The sequence below is a fragment of the Megalops cyprinoides genome, chromosome 10, assembly GCF_013368585.1.
Source record: "Megalops cyprinoides isolate fMegCyp1 chromosome 10, fMegCyp1.pri, whole genome shotgun sequence".
In the NCBI taxonomy this organism is placed as follows: Eukaryota; Metazoa; Chordata; class Actinopteri; order Elopiformes; family Megalopidae; genus Megalops; species Megalops cyprinoides.
Window position 1 is genome coordinate 18,393,199 of NC_050592.1, and position 20,190 is coordinate 18,413,388.

General features: G+C 41.4%; 1 protein-coding gene across 7 annotated transcripts in view; it reads left to right on the plus strand.

Moving 5' to 3' along the window:
* nbeal2 (neurobeachin-like 2) overlaps positions 1-20,190 on the plus strand; it is a 64,239-nt gene that overhangs the window by 10,745 nt on the left and 33,304 nt on the right. For 5 of the 7 annotated variants that reach the window (XM_036538083.1, XM_036538085.1, XM_036538084.1 and 2 more), the window contains exons 2-10: positions 6,807-7,038; positions 7,859-7,933; positions 9,600-9,688; positions 10,366-10,527; positions 11,030-11,111; positions 15,281-15,393; positions 15,697-15,779; positions 17,883-17,968; positions 19,750-20,053. In XM_036538083.1, coding sequence (XP_036393976.1) covers positions 7,009-7,038; positions 7,859-7,933; positions 9,600-9,688; positions 10,366-10,527; positions 11,030-11,111; positions 15,281-15,393; positions 15,697-15,779; positions 17,883-17,968; positions 19,750-20,053 — 1,024 coding nt within the window. In that variant the 5' untranslated portion in view covers positions 6,807-7,008. The remainder of the gene's footprint in view (positions 1-6,806; positions 7,039-7,858; positions 7,934-9,599; positions 9,689-10,365; positions 10,528-11,029; positions 11,112-15,280; positions 15,394-15,696; positions 15,780-17,882; positions 17,969-19,749; positions 20,054-20,190) is intronic. The other 2 variants (XM_036538088.1, XM_036538087.1) reach the window with 2 other exon arrangements.

Here is a 20,190-nt window from a genome sequence, read left to right on the forward strand (position 1 = left end):
TTCTGTTTTCTTTGGATGCTTACAACACAGTGTGTCATCAAACATCCATATCATGTTGTTGTGCTCTGCTTTTTAAAAACTCTATGCTGGAGTGGCTTTTGCTTTGCTCTTTAAGGGAAAAGTTCAATAAGTTTCAAAAGAGAACACATGCTTATTCATCTGTCCTTTCCAAGACGGCATGGGAAAGCAGTCAGTGTAAGCCCCAGTGAGCAACACTGACTCATTGCTGTGAAGGGCTACTAGAGTACTTCTGCTCCACTTTTCAAGTCATAAATGCTGTCTGTTGGAATTGCCTAAATATGTTGAAGTACAAAATTTTTTGGTCAATAATAGGTAAAATGCTGCCTAATATTCGATTATATTGCCACGTGGGACTGCTACTGAATATTCAAATTATACTAGTGTAAACAACTTGTTTATAAAATACCCCCAAATTAATTGAGGACAAAAGCATTAATATTTATATAATACATTACTAAGCTTTGGTTCATTTCAGGAGTAAAATAAGCCAAGGCATGCTGTCCCTGTTTATTTTATGCTTCACATGGACAAAAAAAGCTTCCTCACATTGTTGAAAACCCTAATTAAATTGTTCTGCTTTTCCTCAACTAAAGAGAAGGAATATGCTCTGTCTGCAAAAAAAAATGTTTATTTGTATAAAGCATAGGCCTACTCTTTTAATTAAATTGGAGAGATCTGTTGTATATGGTGGAAGTCCCATATTCTCACTCTCAGTTTGATTAGTAAAACTGAGTGCAGGACTTGTTAGAGCCTGTCAGCAGAGGAGAGTTATGTGCTTTCCCTTACTCCCCAGGGCCTAGCTATCAAGCAGGTGTCCCTTTGGAGCAGAAATCCCCTGCGATTCCTTGTATGACTTCCTGTTGAGCTCCAGCTTCTTGTTTCCCCTTGACCCCAGTTAGCTAGGTCATGTAAGATGCTTTACATGGGCTTACATCTCCTGCTTGCAATGGGGTGAAGTTGGTAACGGCTCCAGCTACTACCACCCTAATAAAAGCCTGAGTGATTAGTGATAGGCCTCCAGATTATTCATATGAATCTAGTTAAAGCTGCTGCTGACCCTTCCATTGTCTTGTTTTGCTTGTTGAATTCCTCAGACTGTGTGGTCACATTTGGACAGGATGCAGGGATATATATTCCCAGATCATGTAATTTCCTTCTAAATTTCACATAGTTATGTTAACACCGTTCTACGCAAAGTCTTCATTTTACACACATTAGTTACAAGTAATACATTAAACAATGTGACAGCAGAAGACCATTCTATGCTAGGTGGAGAAGAACTTGGCATTTTGTTCAGAAACACCTTATTCAATCTTGTTGGGTAGAGCAGTCATACTGAAAGTGTTAGCAGCTTCTGTTTTGCAGTTTTAGTGGTCCATTACATATTGATGATGCACAGCAAAAATCAAGCACGTTGCTGTGTTCTTAGCGACATAGGTAGGCATTTGTATGAAAATGTGTGAATTGCGTGGGGCAGGATGCTTTATTGAATGACAGGAACTCTTGCATCATGGTTTTGTAGGTCGCTGCAGAGTGTTCTGCACATCCTGGAATGTTCAGTTTGGGACTGTTTATGCAAAACAGCTGCTGGATTTTAGACAATGACAAAGGTAATAGTAATAATAGTACAGAACTTACGAAATGAAAACAAATCATATTAATGGCATGGTAACATGTTTCAGATAAGACACGCATACGCACACTTTAAAGTAAAGGTCTGCCCTTGATATTCTTGAAAATGTGCAACTTTCATAATGAAATCCTTTAAACCTATTTCTCCCCATGATGTGCTATGTCTTGGCCCATTACCAGCAAACCAACAGGAAGTAACACCAGGTTTGCACTTGAGTAAAAAGTGGTTTGCTTGTAAATAAATAGAATCGGCATGTCAGACCTGAGGAAGAGGGTCATCCTCCTCCTGGAGGCTGGGGAAAAGGCTTTTTGAAGTAATTAAGGGGTTATTATTGAAAAGTGAGCCAGGGAAGCAATAAGCTGTCTGGCAGAGGAAGGAGGTTATTGTCCACAGTGATTAGCCTTGAGCTTGTGTGGCTGGCTAATGACAGCCTGTGTTGTCGTGGAGCTGTGCAACAGTGATAACACAGTTCTCACCCAAACAGCTGCAGGCAGCAGAGAGAGGGTCTGTCTCTCTCTCTCTCTCTCTCTCTCTCTCTCTCACACACACACACACACACACACACACACACTCACGTACGCATGCACCCATAGGCATACAGACAGAGGGAGAGGATCCTTGTGACTCGCTATCACTGTGAAGTGATGAGACATTCCACCCCTAAACCCCTGACGTATCGCTTGCTGGTGGCAGCTCTCTCATCAGCCCTCTGTGTTAATTATAACCCCCCACACGCCTGCACCCGTCCCTGTTTCCCAATGGGAGGCAGGACCAGGAAACCCAAAGCACTCTTTGTTTCTCCTCCACCGGCACAGGAAGTTGGAGCAGCTTGGAATCTCAAGCAGCGCAGCTGTGTATTCACATCGACGCCGAGGGTGAAAGTGACATCACTGCATTTAGAAGGTGTTTTGAACATTCCCTACGGTGGCAGTCACTTACAGTTGTACGGTATCACCCCCAGCAGAGGTGTGAGTACACTTGTGGATTAATGTAAACACACATGGCTGCAAGTCCCCTGCACCCTGCTGTATTGCATCCCTTGTTTACAAATAACAGACAATAAAAAATGGTAAATGTCATTTGAACAACAGGAAAGAAATGGAAGAAGAGAAAATTTGCTGTGGTGGAGAGCATGACCCACAGACAGATTTGCATGGAGATATGTGTATTAAATGGGGCCTTTGTGTCTGTAGTTATTTACTAATATATTCATCATGTAGAAGCATGACAGACTGTCTTGTGGCACTGTAGCTGGGTGCAGTAGTGGTTCCTGACCAGGTGGTTGTTTGCTCACACAGGAGAGGATAGGACGGGTATCACTCTCAAACCTCCAGCAGCTTCTGTGATTTCTGTTTCACTTCTTACCTTTGTCCCATTTTATTCCAAACTGTGCTCTCATTTCCTTTTTTGTCATTATTTTGGGGCGGAATTCAGTTTTACTACTCAGTTTGGACTTTGCTTAAAAAAGTATTTTTTGTTATTTACACAGCATTTCCCATTTCATCTCAAAATCAAAGGAAAGGCTACGTTCATAAAATGCCTGCTATAGGATAATGTTGCCTGTGGTAAAATTATCTTTGGTTCAACAATGTCTTTTACTGTTACTGAGCACAACTAATGACATTACAGTAGTTGTAATCCTGAATATTTAAGATGTTCAGTGAAGGCCTATTTTGGCTTCATTTAAAGTAATACTCTTACCATATACTTAAAGTAATACTTCAAAATTCATTAAATAATTTTCTCACTAAGAAAACAGCTCTTCAGTGAGCTTCTTTTTGGGGCACTCATGCTCCTCTCCTCTTCTATGCCGTAATGCAAGTTACTGGGTATCTATAGGCAATGAGCCAGCTCCAGAGCAAAGGTGAGGAAATACAGGACACGGAACACAAGGTTTTTTGTTAAAAGCTGATCCTGATGCACTGCATGTTACTGTGTTAGTATCCATCAGCAAGACTGTTTTTTTTCATTACAACGTCATACCTCTACAGAAGTTCAGCACATGTGAGCATGAGCTGTCTGTACTATTGTTTGGTCTTTATCACATTTGTTTCAACTGTTGGGCCTTTGTACATAACATGGTGTTCAGCAGCTGTGATAAGAAAGGCCCTACTGCTCCAAGGTTAATAGGATTGTGAACTGAGGGCTATTTGAACAAGCAGCTGACACTGCTACTCTGAAATGGGAATGAGGGTAAGGATGCCAAGATGAAAGGAACCAACATGATTTAACTGGTTGTCTACTGAATCACCATGGACATTGTGCTCTTTCTCATGTGGGATGCCCAAGATACTTAGTGAGACGGTAGGAAAGCGAAAGGTTGCACCCTCAAACATTACACTATTTTAGTGGCACCTTCACCTAATCATAGTCAACTGTTTACTTTCAGTTTTATATCAGTGCACACTTTCAAGGTGGGCAGTGCAATTTTGTTCGTAAAGCTTAAAAATATTACTTGAGATCAGACACTCCATAAGAAATACATTGAAGGGTAATTTAATTTTTCAGTAATGGTATGACCTGAAACCAGCTTCTTTAGTTATAGTTTGTCCCAAGATAAACTTCTAGATGCCCTTTTTAGTTCTTTGGCAACATTAGTAGTCAGATTAGTCACAATTGTTTTGTTCCTCCTCCTCCTTAATAGCTTCTGACCCAGTACCTTTAGTCATCAAAGTAGGCTACTGTGTGTAGAAAACTGATGCACTGCAGCATGTGCAGGTGGTGCCACATTGTGAACTTCCCCCCACACTTAGAAATTAAATAAAAGATTTTGGTGAACCATTAAGAGCCACTCTTCCTGTAGTATAAAATAGGCTTGGTCAGCTTGTCTAAATTGTTTAGTAACATAATATCAGTAGAATTTTATCATGCCTTTCTCCCTTGTATTCTGCTCTGTTTTAGTGAGAAGTCATCTGCTGTGGCACAGATCACTGTGTACATTGCTGATATGTGATGTTAAGAAGTATTTAGATCTGAAGTTCTTTCTGTGTCATTTCCTGTTTTATATATATATATATATATGTGTGTGTGTGTGTGTGTGTGTGTGGGGCACACCCCACCGTTGGTTTACACAGCTGTCAGTCAACCCAGTAGGGCTGAATCTATTTAAACTCAAGCGCCCAAAATTACCACAAGGCTTCCTGAAAACAAGTATGGTCAAATCATTTTGCAAACTTTCCTGAGCACAGGTAGACACCGTATGCAATTTTTATTACTCTGACTGTGTTTAGAGTGCTGTGTAGGCGTTTACTGTGGCTCAGCACCCTAAATAAATTTTCGGTTTTTTGCCAAATTAGTGTTGAATTACATGCTGTTTACTGCTGTCTAATCCAATGTGCATTAATAGGGTGTAACAGAGGTGGCCAATGCTCTGCACATAAATTAGCAGGAGTAAAACTTTACAAAAAACACAAAAATTTATTTTCACAGGAGAACCGGTCTAAAACCTACAGCACAGCAAAATGGCTTGCAACAATCTCCCCTCCCTCTGGCCACACATCTGTATTTAATCAGTCTAAGCTGGTGTGACCAATTAACTGTGTTTCAAAGACATAATTAACACCACAATTAAACAATCATTAAAGACAAACATGTAACCTGTTTCAGTTGTAATTGATTGATTTGAAGCACTTATTTTACAAGATGGAATATAGACAATGAGGATCCTCAATTTAACCAATTAAACAATTAACATTAGACATTTAACCTGTTGGGGGTGAGGTGAAGGGCTACTCCTTCACATAGGGAAAGACTAGTTTTTTAACTTTGTGTTCACTCAGCCGTTGTGTGTCACTTGCACACCAACAAATAACCCTGCAGAGCTTAACACCATAGGTTTACAGCAACATTTATGAAGCAAGCGGAGTGTGTTGCAAAGGCCGGGCCTGCATTTCCCATGGCACAACTCTTCAGCCAGATTGTTGATATGGAGGCTCGAAGTCATAGGACTTAAGACTGTGTTTTTTCCAGCTTGCACAGTAACTGGCTTGTATGAATCAGGTAAAGTCAGACATTACTTGTATTCAGATGCGTTTAATAGCTGGTGCTAGCTTCACTTGTGGCTGATTCTGTTGCAACACAGAAGGGAACAGGCTTAGAACGATCTGTTCAAAAATGAATGACTGTACCATGGTGTTATCAGACATGCACACACCTGAGGCTGACCAGGATGTAAGCCCCAGTAGTGCTTTACCAGTCATTTCATGGCTCATATTTGCTTTGCAGTGGTCTGTATCCAGGGAAACTTAATTAGCTTATGTTTGACCTGTGTCCATGTGTAGAGTTGGGTATTTTCTAAGGCAATTTAGATTGGGTTCCTTGCTGAAGAGCACAAACAAGAGTCCTGCTCCCAAGTGGAGCAGCCTTGTTACACAGTATGGTAAAACCCATACGTATTGATTATCTGCATACAAAGTGGCCACGGGACATCTGAGTTATTTGTGTGTGTGTGTGTGTGTGTGTAATGGACAGATCGAGGGAAAAAGAGAGGAGTGAAGGGGTCAAGAAATGAATGTGCATTGAGTAGGCCTGTATGTTAGTAGGTGGGTAACACAATTCGTATAGGAAGCCTTGTAATGGAGAAAACAGGGTGGTAGCAGTGTGTAAAGATTATCCCCATGGCTCAGTTTTCAGTGCTGTCTAATCATAGTTACAAACCACCCTGCTTCTGGTATGACATCAGGTACATATGCACATCCATGCTGTCACTGAAGAGACTGCACAGTGTGGCACATACACACAAACATGCAGATGCACAGAGAGACACTCTGATCTGTCACAGGTCTGACTGGTACTGATACAAACAGTAGAGAAATCTGTAGTGTGTTTGTGTGTGTGTGTGTGTGTGTGTGTGTGTGTGTGTGTGTGAGTGTGAGAGAGAGAGAGAGAGAGAGAGACACACATCCACTCTGATCTGTCACAGGTCTGACTGGTGCTGATACAAACAGTAGAGAAATCTGTAGTGTGTGTACCACACTGCATTCTGTGTGTGTGTGTGTGTGTGTGTGTGAGAGAGAGAGAGAGAGAGAGCGAGAGAGAGACACACACAAAAGTGCAGTGACAAAAAAGGAAGGGGTTATGAGGAGGTTTAGTTGCAGCGTGGAGGAAGTGTGTTTCGGTTAAAGTGACTTGGCATTTCCTGGTGGCTTGACAGTGAGAGAGAGAAAGAGAGCGTGTGCAAAACACAGCAGTGCCGTGTTGTGAGAGGGCTGATCTGCGACCTTAATGTGCCATCCGGAGCGCTTCTGAAGCCTGCAGCCTCGGATCTCGACCTTAACAACGCTATAGGAGAGACAGCCTGGAACTGGGGTGGGTCACTCGAACCACCCCAAATCCATCCGCCCTGGCAATGAGACATGGACTGGCCCACAGATGCACAGCGACAGGTAACATACACCCCTAAAACTGATTCTAAAGGTAGCAAAATTTGTCACAGTTTAAGAAGAGGAGGTGCGCAATGACATCGGCACCAGGAGCTCCTGCTGTAGTTATCAGGATGTGACATTAGTTCCTGCACAGTACAGACTCTCTTCTGTGTTGCTGTTGCTGTGTCTGTCTCTGAGTGTCTGTCAAGGTGCTCCATGTTGTTGACAGCATATGTCCTGTAAAAACCTGGCAGCAGTTACATTACCTATGTTTTTTTCATCTTCAGCCCTCATTAGGTGATACCTGAAATACCATAAATGAAAAGCAAGTTTGGGCTTTGTGATGTAACAGTTATGATACATAGTATAACTTGCAAAGCCGCCTATAGTAAGTGTTCTTCATGTGTGCATCTAAAGTCAGGCATTTTGCACACAGGAAGGGACTTGGGTCACACATCATCTTGTAGGGAAGTCGTTTGAGGGTGGTCAGATGTTCTTTTTTCATGTGGATTTGCGTAATTGTGGTGTAATTCTGGTGTAGTAGAAGCAGCTATGCTGTTAAATCTGTGCTGTTGGTAATGTTGGCTGCAGTCTCATGTCATTTTGCTTTGATCTGCTGACATATGTGTGCATTTGTGTGTGGTATCCAGCCAAATTTATTTGTGTACAGAATCTGTGTGTGTTACATCACAGTAATCATGAGATGTTTTCATATGCTGACAGCCATGTGAGCCTTGGTGGGGAAGACTATACTATCGCAGCCCATTGACTGTTGTTGACGACAGAGCATTCTGTGCGTAACTTCTGGGTACAATTTCTGCTTTTCTGTTGTTTTTCAAAGATAGAGGAACATGTCGAATGCAGAAAGATTCCAGAGAGCCCAGCAACGTTTGCTCACTGCTGTCACGTTGTCTCTGTGAGTTCTTCTCTCTCTTTATCAGCCTCAGCGTGGAAGATAAGTTAGCATGCAACTGTGGCTATTTGTGACATCAATAATAATTTTTAAAAAATTGCACCGTTGATGAGAGCAGGGATAAGGCTGGTGCAGTGTGTGAGGGGAAGCAGCAGGATGTGTTGAGCTGATGAAGCTGATAAGATCTGAGAGTGACAGGATGTACGTAACTGATAAGCCCGGTGTTTATAATGTCTTTATGACATGGCCATGTCTCCACCTATTTAGAAATTAAAAAAAAAAAACTTCAGCATGATTTTTAGCATGAAGTTTAATGTAACACTGTTAAATTAAAGTTAAATATAACACTGTAATGCAACACTGTTTACTGTAACTAGTGTTTTAATGTTTGTTTTTCTGACTCACCACCAGATATCAGCATTTTATTTATGAAAGAGCTATGCGATGTATTGCCTGTCATGCATTTTCCTTTGAAAGGTTTACTGACTTCTATTGATCTCCTCCTCCCGGAGGAGCATCAGGTATTAAAGGAGAAACTTAAATTGATAAGTATAGTCATGGGCACCAAAAGATAAATATTGGGAACATTGAAAGACATGAGGGTTCCATATTTGATTCCTTGCCTGATAAAGAAATATTTTTTGATATTTGCATTTGAATGTTCTTTCATGTAGTTCAAGTGTGGCGAAGCATCTTTTGTGTGTATGGTAAATGACTGAATTGTCATCACACTTGAAGGAACTATGGTCTAGTGTGCATCAGGTGCAGTAGATATGTTGTATACTATTGCAGAAGAGCCTTTCATGATATGTGCATTTAGTCTGAATGTCATCTTTTCCATTTATATTCAATCTGTTGATAAATCTTCACTATCTGCGGTGAGCTGTTTGGTGTGACAGAACGGAAGGGATACATAGTTTAAAATCAATACGAAACTGTATGCATGGGAACTTTAAAAGACAAACATGATCGCTTCACACTTACATGTTCCATCCCTCTTATAATTTAGTTGGTAGTAAACAGAATTACAGAGTTTAAAGTTTAAAGAGAGAATTATTTTTTTAAATAGATCAAAAGCCCTATTTGTCATGAACCATAAACATCATGACAGTTTTAGGCAGCTTCCTGTCCTAGACAGCAAGGGTATTTTACCAGAAACAGTGTGCCGTGTGATTCTCGCATATCACAGTTCACACCGCGTTGAGAGTTACTCCACAGCTGGCTAAAGGCAACCTCAGGATTCTAACCGAGACAGGATTTACAGACACGCACGGAGTCTGGCTGGTTTCTCACACCCACTCCACTTGCAACACCGCAGACTCTGACTGTGTGTGCAGAGCTTATGTGGCATCCTGTCAGTTAGCCATTGGCTCATTGAGTTTGAGGTTATGCGAATGAGTGAGCGTGCACTAGCATAGGCTGCTGGAATGGAAAAGGGAGCATGCTATTGGCTGTGGGTTACCTTATTGTTCATATTTTTAAAGGTGTATGGATGGAAATGATAATGGTGATGATGATGGTAGACACTGGTAGCATGTATGTTGGTTAATCTATTTTACTAACTTTTTGTTGTAGTATTGAATTGTGTCTCTGCTGATCACGGTAATAGAATTTATATGTAAACAGACAATAATTGCCCACTTTATCTTACCACTCTCTCTCTCTGCAGAAAGATGTGGGCTATCTGCAGCAATGGCTGGAGGCGTTTGTGGCGTCCTTCGAGAAGCTTATCGAAGTGCAATCACTGGAACCTCGGCGGTGAGTCCTCCCATGTCACATGGATTGCTCGTTACAGTTGATGGCTTCCATGTTTGATAGATTTTGTTTCATCAACTACCCTTGGTGCCTCAATATGGCGGCAAAACCCCTTTTGTGACTGAAGAAATGCAGGCAGTATGGCTTACTCAAAGAGGCAATGTAACATGTGACCAGTGATGTCAACAGTCCATTTAGTTAAATGGAACATTGAGGTTTGTCTTAGAAACATATGTCTTTTTTTGCCACAAGCTGACAAAAAAAATTTGTAGGCTGGCCTCAACTAATGAAATCATCAGACCATGGTACCCCTCCTACCCTCTTTTTTTTTTTTTTTACTCCCATTACTCATTTTTTGTCAGTCACCCATTTATTCAGGACTTTCTTAGTCTCTGCTTCTCGCAGCCGTTGTGGTTTGAGAGGCTCCTTTGTACTATGGTGCCTTCCATCTCGTCTTTCATCAGACAGCATTACTGTGATTGGGTTAAGTGCCCACAAATGGACCTCATATTCTGTCATCGAGGCATACCTTTCCATCTAAGTGCATAACGGCTCATTGACTGGGATGTGCTCTGACTGTAAGAGCTATCATTGCTCCTGTCCTGCCTTCATTCATATTAGCGCGCTGACGAGAGACCGCAATCCCACTGTCTGACCCTGGTTTTGTTTCTCTGTTTCAGGCCAGAGGACTCTTGCTCAGAGGTGCCCCTCCTACCACGGGAAGTCCTGGTCTTACTCAGCACCCAGCTTTGGCACAGCGCCCTCCACCTGTCAGGGCAGGAACAAAACAGTACCGCCCCCCACCCTCTGCTGCTCATCAAATTCTTCATCATCATATGCAGGTACACTAAAAAGCTCCTGCTCTGTACCTTTACGCTTTTTGTATGGGGCCCATGAAGACCTCCTTGCAATGGTCTTTCATTCCTCTCTGTGTCTGCCATCTCTCTGCTTATCTGCCCTACAGCCATCTTTGGCCCTCTTTTACTCAGCTGTCTGTCTCCTTTCCTGCTCATATCCCTTCACCGCTTATTAACTTCTCCTTTTCAACCCTTTCATTGTCCTTGTGTCACTCTGCTTCCCCCTTACCATCACAGGTTTGTTAATCTTTTACACACACCTCTAACTGTGTTTTATACTGCCTTTTGCTGCCCAGCTTTCCTAAGACTGATATATCCCTGTGCTGTTACGCAGCCTCTCTTCAGTGTTGTCTTTTTTGTCACTTTCTCATTGGAGCTGTCTTTAGCATAGAGTTGTATTCCCTTTTATCAGAATGTTATGTGTAGTTGAACGGATGACACAACAAATATACGAGTACTGTGTATGTAATCCCTCTGTGTGCCCCAGGAACATGGAGAATATTGACCCTGACAAGATCCCCGGCTTTGTCTTTGAGACCATCAAACTTTTGTCTTTCTGTCTGACACAGGTAAGGGAACCTACTGGCTCTAAATAAGATTAGATTAGGTTCAACGTTATTGTCATTGTGCAGCGTACAGGTACAAAGCCAATGAAATGCAGTAAATCTGTCTCACTCACTCAGTGACTTGTTCCCTTTCCGCTGTATAAAAAATATGTTTATTTCATTTTTAAAAAAAACCCTGATGAAATCTTTCCAGAAGTAGTGGTTTCTGAGTGGATTGGTATTGTTGTTGTTTTCTACATAAATGGTAGTTTATGTAAGTTTCCGGTGTGTTTCTCATGAAGCTGACTTCAGGGATGATTCAGTCCATCTGCAGTGCAGTCTTAATCACAGATTGTCTCCATTAATAGATCAGAGAACTTGTACTGCCCTCCCAATGTAGAACCCTCTCTGACCTTTCATCTAACCTTGACTATAAAAAAAAAACTTGATGGATTGTGCAGCAGGAGGCTCCTCTTTCAGATCCAGATAATGAAAATTTCATTGTCATGAGCCTAAAAGATGACTCTGACATTGGTGCTTGTAAATGCACAGGTTCTGAATCATACAGTTTAAAACAATACAGTTGGTTTAATTAGAAAGCAGAAGTTGGTGTTTTACAGAATTTCTGTGTGAACGTGTGTGTGTGAGTAATTGTGTGTGTGATAGGAGGGTGTGCTTTTAGAATTATAGGGTTGTAAAAAAATATATGATCTCTATGTAAGTATGACCAGTGACTCAAGTCTGGTCCCAGTGAGTGGCAGTGGTTGCTGCCAAGCCACCTAATTCAGCTGATAATTGCCGTGACCAAACCAATTATTAAGCTCCCTACCCTTCCGTTAGATGTCGTTTAAAATGTAGTTTAGTGGTTTAAAGAGAACTTACAAATGATATGGATCGCAGCCCACCAGGTACTGGTACACCCAGACCCATGGGTTCCATGTCTAGTAAAGAGATGGTATGGTGTAATGTTCATTTAGATTTTTTTACGTAGCAACTCACATTGAAATTAATGATTTATATTTGCTAATAATAATAATAAATAATAAATAATTTTATATAAATAATTTTAAAATTACAAACCATCGGATATTTACACAGACGCAGAGTTACTCAAGAGGTTTCTTCTCAGATATCTGATATCTACATCTAGATGAGCACTCATCTTAGAGTATGTGTCAGGGCACAACCAAACAGTGCACCATTACCATTCTTGCAAATGCTGATTCTCCTTGGGTTTTATGCAGTTGGTACATTTCAAAATACAGTACTGGGAATATTGTTAATGTGTACAAATCCAGTTAAAGAGCCCCTGTAGACACATTTTTGGCAGTAACTTGAAGAAGAAAAGCTCTGGAAATGGTATTGTCCCTCACTAACTTGCTCCCTGACTCCCTTAGAAAGAGTCAGCAGTTCCTGCTGTGAAATTATTTTACCTCCAAAGCGCTAAGAGGCCAACACAATAGTCGCTGTCAGTAGCAAGAGCCACTGGTCAATGCTGGTCTCACCTGTTTATAAGAAACCTTACATATAAAGGCATGAAAAATACACCAAGCTACAAATGTAGATACAAGCAGCAGTGATTGGGGGCCAAAACACAAAGGGGCTGCCAGTAGTTGTTACTGATGACATGGTGTGACGAATCATAAGTTTAAGAGGAGGATTCAAAGAAAAAAAAAAACAGTTGCATGTCAGTACATGAAGCAGACTTTATGTCTCATCTTCACACTGGTGAATGGCAAACAGTTTTTTGGAAGAATGAGGCCTAAAAAATCTGTGAATATCTTTTAAAGAGGTTAGCCTCTTTTACATTAATTGAACAGGAACTGTAATGTAGCAAAATCCATTAGGCCTGTAAGTTCTCTCCTGCCTTTCTGAAACAAGAACTCTGGCCACAGAACTTCCCACCTACGCTATCGCTGTCTAACATCAGCACAAGACACAGAGCTTGTGATAATTCAGTGTTTCGTTAGAATAATTATGTCCTCACTTGTATTCATCCAAGTTATAATGTATAATGAAATTTTGAATTATGCAGATCCCCAACCTGACAAATGACTGGCAAAAAGCTGAACAAGTCTTGTCCACAATTGTTGTTTGCTAGCTAAATATAACAATACAATACCACCATACCCTATTGCTCCATCCACATAATTCAAAACAAGCTATAAAATAGTCATTATAAACTTACTTACCAAAGTACCTGGCTAGCTAAGTTTACGTGCTGTTTAAGGTATCATACAAACATTCATCAGTGAAGAGACACACTGGAATTTTAATAAACTGCTTTGTTGCATTTGCATTTATATGTTAAATTTGCCTTTAGCAGCATGCATGTTTTTGGCCAGTTCAATCCCCGTATCAGGAGGCATTCTAGAAGAGGATGTTCTTTAAGTGTTTAAAAAAAAATCTAAATAGTGGAAAATCTAGTATTGCAGACTTTCTCCTTGAGTCCTTGAGGCAATGTTTCCTTTGAGGTGAAGAATCCATACAGAAAGCTTGAGGCCTCATAGATTTATTGGTGATTTTTAAGGAATTGTTAAAAATTGGGAATTCAGTCAAATGGTATAGTGCCACCAAGTGTCATATTAATGCCATATGGCATAGTATTATCATTAAAGCTGTAGAAAGGGAAAAATGCAATAAAATTCCAGCACCATTGTTGATTGGCTTCGAATGAATTTTTTGCCACAGTGTAAGGGACAGTTCCGTTTATTCAAGTGTCCTCTGTCGTGCCGTCAGGAACAGTTCCTTATCCCAGTCAGTTTCAGTCTTCATGGACAGTATGGTATCCACCATACTCTTGTGACAATTTTGTTGCTACCCCACACCTGCTGCCTTGTTTTCATTTCTCCCACATCACTGGATGGTTTCCATTCTATTCTTTCCTGTACTTATGGACAAATCCACAGTCCGCAACCGAAATTGCTTGAGCTACGTTCTTCTGTACTGGACCTAAAATGCAGCAATTAAGACCACCGTGAATGAATGGCCACAAGTGAAGTTTGCTTTGGGAGCCGTTAGATGTGTTTGGCTGGACATAATTAATGTTAATCTGGTGACGAACGTCCAGCAGTCAATTTGACATGAATTACTCTCCATTTATGGATTCATCATAAGAGTCATGCAATAGTACCTCCACCCAGTACCCAGTAACCCAGTACCCATTAAATATGCTTTAATCCAATACTTACCTGAGGTGGCTTATGAGGTTTGAAGTAGTTTTTGTTGAACCAAAGGCAGATGTTTGACAGGGTTCCCATACAGCAGGGGGTGTGGCAGGCCCTTAGTGTGGCAGAGTTTGTGGTCAAGCAAACAGCAAACAAAGTGGTCTTTATGTCATTTTCACTTCCTCATTCAGTCCAGGGTCAGTTGCACTTTCAAAGTTTCTCATTCCAGTCAGAACCTAAACCACAAAAACTCACTTTGTCACTTTCCATGTCTGTCCACAAAGGTACTCAAAGACTAAGTGTAACATGTTTTCCACACAAACAAACAAACATTTGTCAGTAGGTTTAAAAAATGGATATATTCTATTATGGTCTCTTTCACATTGCTCACCTATCTCCCTGCTCCATGCAAGTCTGGTTAGACGTCTGTCACATCTCTTGCTGATTAATACCTTGAAAAGATTAATTAATTGGCACTTTTGGAATTGCCCAAAAATCACCAGTTACTCTGTTATGAACACACATTGTTATCATGATACGATTGTCACAAATTTGGGAACTGTGTTAGGCCTGTGTTAGGATTTCAAACAGTTCTGTAGGTCTTTTCAGGTAAGAAGGGGACCTAACATTCACATTACATTATTTGTTCAACAGACTCACTCACCTAGACTTCTTAATTTAAATATCATTCATTTATAAAGAGAAATATTGTTAAGCACTTGAGGTTAAGCACCTTGCTCAGGGGTTCAACACCAGTGCCCCACTTGTGGATCGAACGGGCAGTATTTCAGTTACAAGCCCTCTTCCTTACTTCTATGTGACACTGCTCTCCTGACATTGGAGTTTTTTTTTTTTAGAAATCTATTGCAAGAATGCTGTTTAGTTTCATTGTTCAGAAACATTGTTGTTCAGAAACATAAAATGCCCACACCCAGGGGAGCTGTGTGTTTGTATGTGAGTGCAGCTGTGAGCTACTACAGAGCAAACTGCAGTCTGCTGTAAATCTGTGTTTTTGTTGTGTTTCAGCTGAAGAACCAGCCAGAAGATGAGCAGTCATTACAGGCAGTGGTGCAGCATGGGCTGCTGCTGTGTGAGAGCCTGTTTGACCCCTACCAGACCTGGAGGAGACGACTGGCTGGGTGAGAGGAGGGGGCTTTGAATATCCGCTTTTGGAGAGGTGCAGGGTTCATGTCTTTTTGTAGCTAAACTCTGGTGTATGAGTCACACCTCTTAAAACAACTCTTAAAAACCGTAAACACTTTTTTAGCACGTGAAGACACCCATACTATTGTCTCCCACACCAAATTGAATTTAGGCAGAGGATTTGCTTTATTTGAATAGTCTGACCTGTAGTTTGAGGGTATACATAGATGAGCATATCTGGAAAGAGTGTTGAATTAGAGTGCAGAGTACAGTGTTAATTGTATGTATGTATGTTACAGGGAGGAGGTCAGCCCATTGGAGAGAAGCAAGTACAAGTTCTCCCCTCTGCCCCTACCTGAAGAACTCCCTGCGCTTCTCCATGGTGAGAGGAACATCCTTCCTCATGCTCACCTCCTCTTTTCACTCCTTCAGCTCTCTGTCTTCCCTCTCTCCTTTAACTCCCTCCTTTTCTTTCCTCTCTCCTTTAATTCTACCCTGCTCTTGTGCCCCCTCTCATTTCACTCTCATTTCCCTCCCTTCGTCCTCTCTTCCTCTCTTCTCTCTCCACGTCTCCCCCTTCTCATGCTCCCCCCCTTCACATTTGCTTTCTCCCCTCTAACATGTCCTCCTTCTCTAACTTAAGTCTCATCCATCTCTCTCTTTTCTTTCTTTTCCTTTCCTCTCCCTCCTCCTCCTCTGTCTCTCCTCTCACTTGTCTCCTCCTCCTCCTCCTCTTTCCCTCTGATCTGTCTGGCCAAGACATCCCTGTTTGCTGGATTCAGCTCAGCATTTCACATTTTGAATGTTACTGTTCAGTAGATGCTCCTGTACATAGAAACCTACAAAGAAAGAAACCAAAATTTTAAAAAAGTTGCAGGAAGAACAGAAAGTCATTTTCCATTTATGTGGCTGGAGCTTACAGATGCCACTACATTCACTGGCTGTGTTCCGTTGTTGTCCGCTGTTGAGCAGTTAGTGGGTCGTGCGCTCAACTCACATCCAAGGGTCAAATTCTGAATGAACCATTCAGTTGCACTGCACCCTTGAACATGTTTGCTCAGAATTGATAAAATTGAATCACAGACTTACAATGCCTAAAACCACTTCATCACTGGAGATTGCCATAGTCACATCCCCACATGGCTGCACACAGTTCTGCTTGAGTGGGCTGTGAATTGGGAAGGGGCAAATGAATCTTTGCAGAGAGACAAAAATAGAGAGGTGAGGGGGAGGTGGGAATGAGTGGCGTTGCAGCCCTGTGGGTTTGGCTATCTGGTGATATCTGTTGGATATGTCCTCTTTAATCTAATTTAAACACGTCAATCTTAACAGCTCTACTGCTGAGAACGATTCTCCTCAGCCAAGTGCTGTAGGGAGTTGTGCAATCATCACTATTGAGAAGTGACAAACCGCTGCCAGTCCCCTTGACTGATGAAGGTGATTAGATGATAAAAAAAGATAAAACGGGGCATGACAGCACATGTCATGTTGATATGGCCATCAGGAGTTTCCTTCCTCCAGTTGAGCTTTCAAAGCAAGCATTTGTAATGCTGTTTATGTTCAAACTTTAATTCTGTTCCTTTTGTTGATATTGTGTGCTCGCAGCAATTTCCTCCTGTCAAAATCAAAATGGTCTTAAATTCCAATTCCTCACTTAACGTTGTTCATTCACCATATATAACATCATCATTGGCCACTAACATCATCACTGCTACAGGCCCGCAGCATTAATCTTCCGTCAGAGGTGTGGAATCCTGACTCTTTTCTTGTTAATAGGCCCTGTTTTCCCAGAGGCCATCTCTCTAATTAGCAAAGTCCTGTCACTGAAGCTCATGGCTTATTCAATGCTTTGTTCCCATGGCACTGAAATTCTGCTCCCAGCATCCCCTCATGTCTGCTGTGTGCCCACTCCAGGGGCCGTGGCTTTGTCCCGACAGTTACAGTGTAGAGTCTCAGAGCATGTTTTTACCACACTGTGGATGACAGTGTGACAGGTTTGGGAACCTGACTTGTAACCACAAGTCTACAGGTTTGAATCCAACTGCTGTTCTACCCTTGAACAAGGTACTGAGCCTGAATGTGTAAATGCATAATGTTTAAAATATAAAAAGCGGTTTAAAGGCTTCTGCTTAACAAATAAAGGAATAATATAACGGTAAATTTGAACAATTTACATTACTGCTAGATGTTATATGCTTAGAGTTTTATCATGGCCAGCAACACCAAGACTTTGGTGGTATTGAAGTGATGGAAGTACAGCACCATGTCAGAGTACATCGCCATATCTCTGTGACCAGGTGTGTTTTCCATAAACCGTTTAATGTTGGGAATAATCTGTTCACTTTTGTGACAACAGAATCGCTACCACTTAAAATTGAAGACGTATAAAATTGAGGTCATGAACAGATGCATGACATGCTGAAACCTTTTACTCACTGTCAGTTGGATGTTGAGTTTTGTGACGCTTCCCTTGCTGTGTTAACAGACAGCCTTCAGGACAGCGAGCGCATCCCAGAGTTCATCACCCTGCGATTGGTCCATCTCCAAGGGGCAGTTATCAGTGGCAGCCAGGTAACCCAAAATCTTCAATCAATAATGAATAAAAAATCTTGATTGTCCAAAAATGTTGAAAGTAAATGCATTTCGTAAACAACAGAATCAACACAAAAAGCATGCAAATTTAATGTCACAGGTAATGTTGTTTTATGTACATTTTTACTAAATGTGTAATGTTGTTATAGTAGTATAGTATAGATCCTTGCAGTATGTAATCGTTGAAACATGATGTGGAATAATATTTGAAATATTGAAAGGGTTTTTCAGATAAATGAAGTTAACCTTGTAAAACAACACTGAAGTTGATGGTTGATGTTTTCTGCATTCAGTGGAATGCTTAGCAGAGTTTCTCTGTGGTAGCCACCTTCCACTGTGATATAAATATGTGTTTAACGTTTGTGGATAACTGGCTAAATTTTTCAGAGAATTTTAGTAGGTAGCCGTTGGGGTTACTGTATTATTAAGCTGTATTATTGAAGCACACTAGTCCTGGCTGTCACTTAAAGAAACAGTGAAGTGACATTAGCTAAACATCTGTCCTTTCTCTGTTTCCTTGTGTAACTAGCTGTGTTACAGTGTGACATTTACAGCAAAAGTTAATCGGGAACTGCGGGGCAAATATATGAAAATACATTTTTGTTTTTACTGCAAAATATTGTAGAATGCAGAAGTGCAACTCGCATGGTTTTGTCACCATGTGCATTCATCTTGCACTGAAACGAGAGAACTAATAGCATGTTTTTAACCAAACCACGTTAAGAGAAGTTTTGGTTTGTCGCAGTTTGGTTTGGTTCTCGTCGTAATCCATTGCACTGCAGTGTGCACAGTATATTAGTACCGAGGCTTGAGTGAGAGCTGAGCAAATGGGGCGTGGATACTCCAAAGCCCTCTTCCTAGGAGTTCTGTTTTCAAACATATTCATTTGTGAGTCTGGTCAGGAAGCAGTCCATCCTTAAATTAAATGGTGTTTTATTTTAACACAGTCTGATGTCCATACTTTGATGGTTCCACTGCCCCTCACTAGAATTATTCTCTTATTTGCCATTGAAGATTACCCAGCATTCAGTGATTCACCAAAAATGGATAATATTTGTTTTAACAAATTAAACAGTTGAAATACAGTTGCTGACATCGTTAATTATGTGGCTGCAGAGAGATGTAATGTGTCTGGCCAGACACATGGAGTAGAGCATGACCAAGATGTGATTTTAGCTATGTTGTCTCTGTTTTGGGGGATTTGGTGAGCTGATTGACTCACAAAGTAAGTCCTGTCACATGACTGCGCAGTTCAGAGTTAAATATTTGCATGTTGGGAAGTGTGCACTAGTTCAAATACCTCTAGGGCACCAAAAGTATCACTTTTAACCACTTTGAAATCCAACCAATCTCTCACGGCTTGTTTTGCACCTAAGTGAGATACCAGAAGGCAATAGGTTAGCATATTTAAGGCTCAGTGTGTGAAAGTGCCCTTAAAAAGGCAGGCCCATTGACTCTTATCACTGTTCTGCTCCTGAGCAGGATTTACATGAGCTTTGATTGGTAAATCAGTCAGGGCTATATATGTGTGTGAGCACTGTACGGAACAATACCGTGCCATTGTTTGTCTGTCCACGTAAAAAGGCATTTTTCATGGTTGTCAGTTCCCCAAATGTGGTACTCATACAAACTTATATGTATTATACTTAGATTTATACTTATATGTGTGTAGCCTGAGTTTGCATGTCATTTCCTTCTGTTCTTTGTGGTCATGCACAGCCTGGGTGTATGGGAGTAACTCAGTGCTCTGTGTCTTACAGAAAAACGGTCTGTCCTGCGTCACGCCCCTTGCGGTGCGGGACCTCATGGCCGTGCTGCAGGCCTGGTGCTGCCGCGCCTCCCCCGAGCCCAAGAATCCCCGGCTGCTGCGACTGACCCTGCAGTGCCTGACCGCAATGGTGCACTTGCTGCACTCCAGCAGCCCCAGCCAGCGACAGGTGGACATCAGGACCGTGCTGGACAGCTACTTCCGGCTCCTGAACTGGAACCGGCTGCCAGGGGATGGCGAGGGAGACACACGGGGCTGGGAGGACAGTCTGATTACCCTGCAGGCCCACATGCTGAGTAAGGACGTCTCCCGGAAACTTAACCCCTCCCTCCTACGTTTACATACTGATAAGGGAAAAAAGCTTATACTTGTCCTAATTATAAGTCATGTTACACTGCTATTTTTTCATTTCAATTTATAATTGATTTTATTC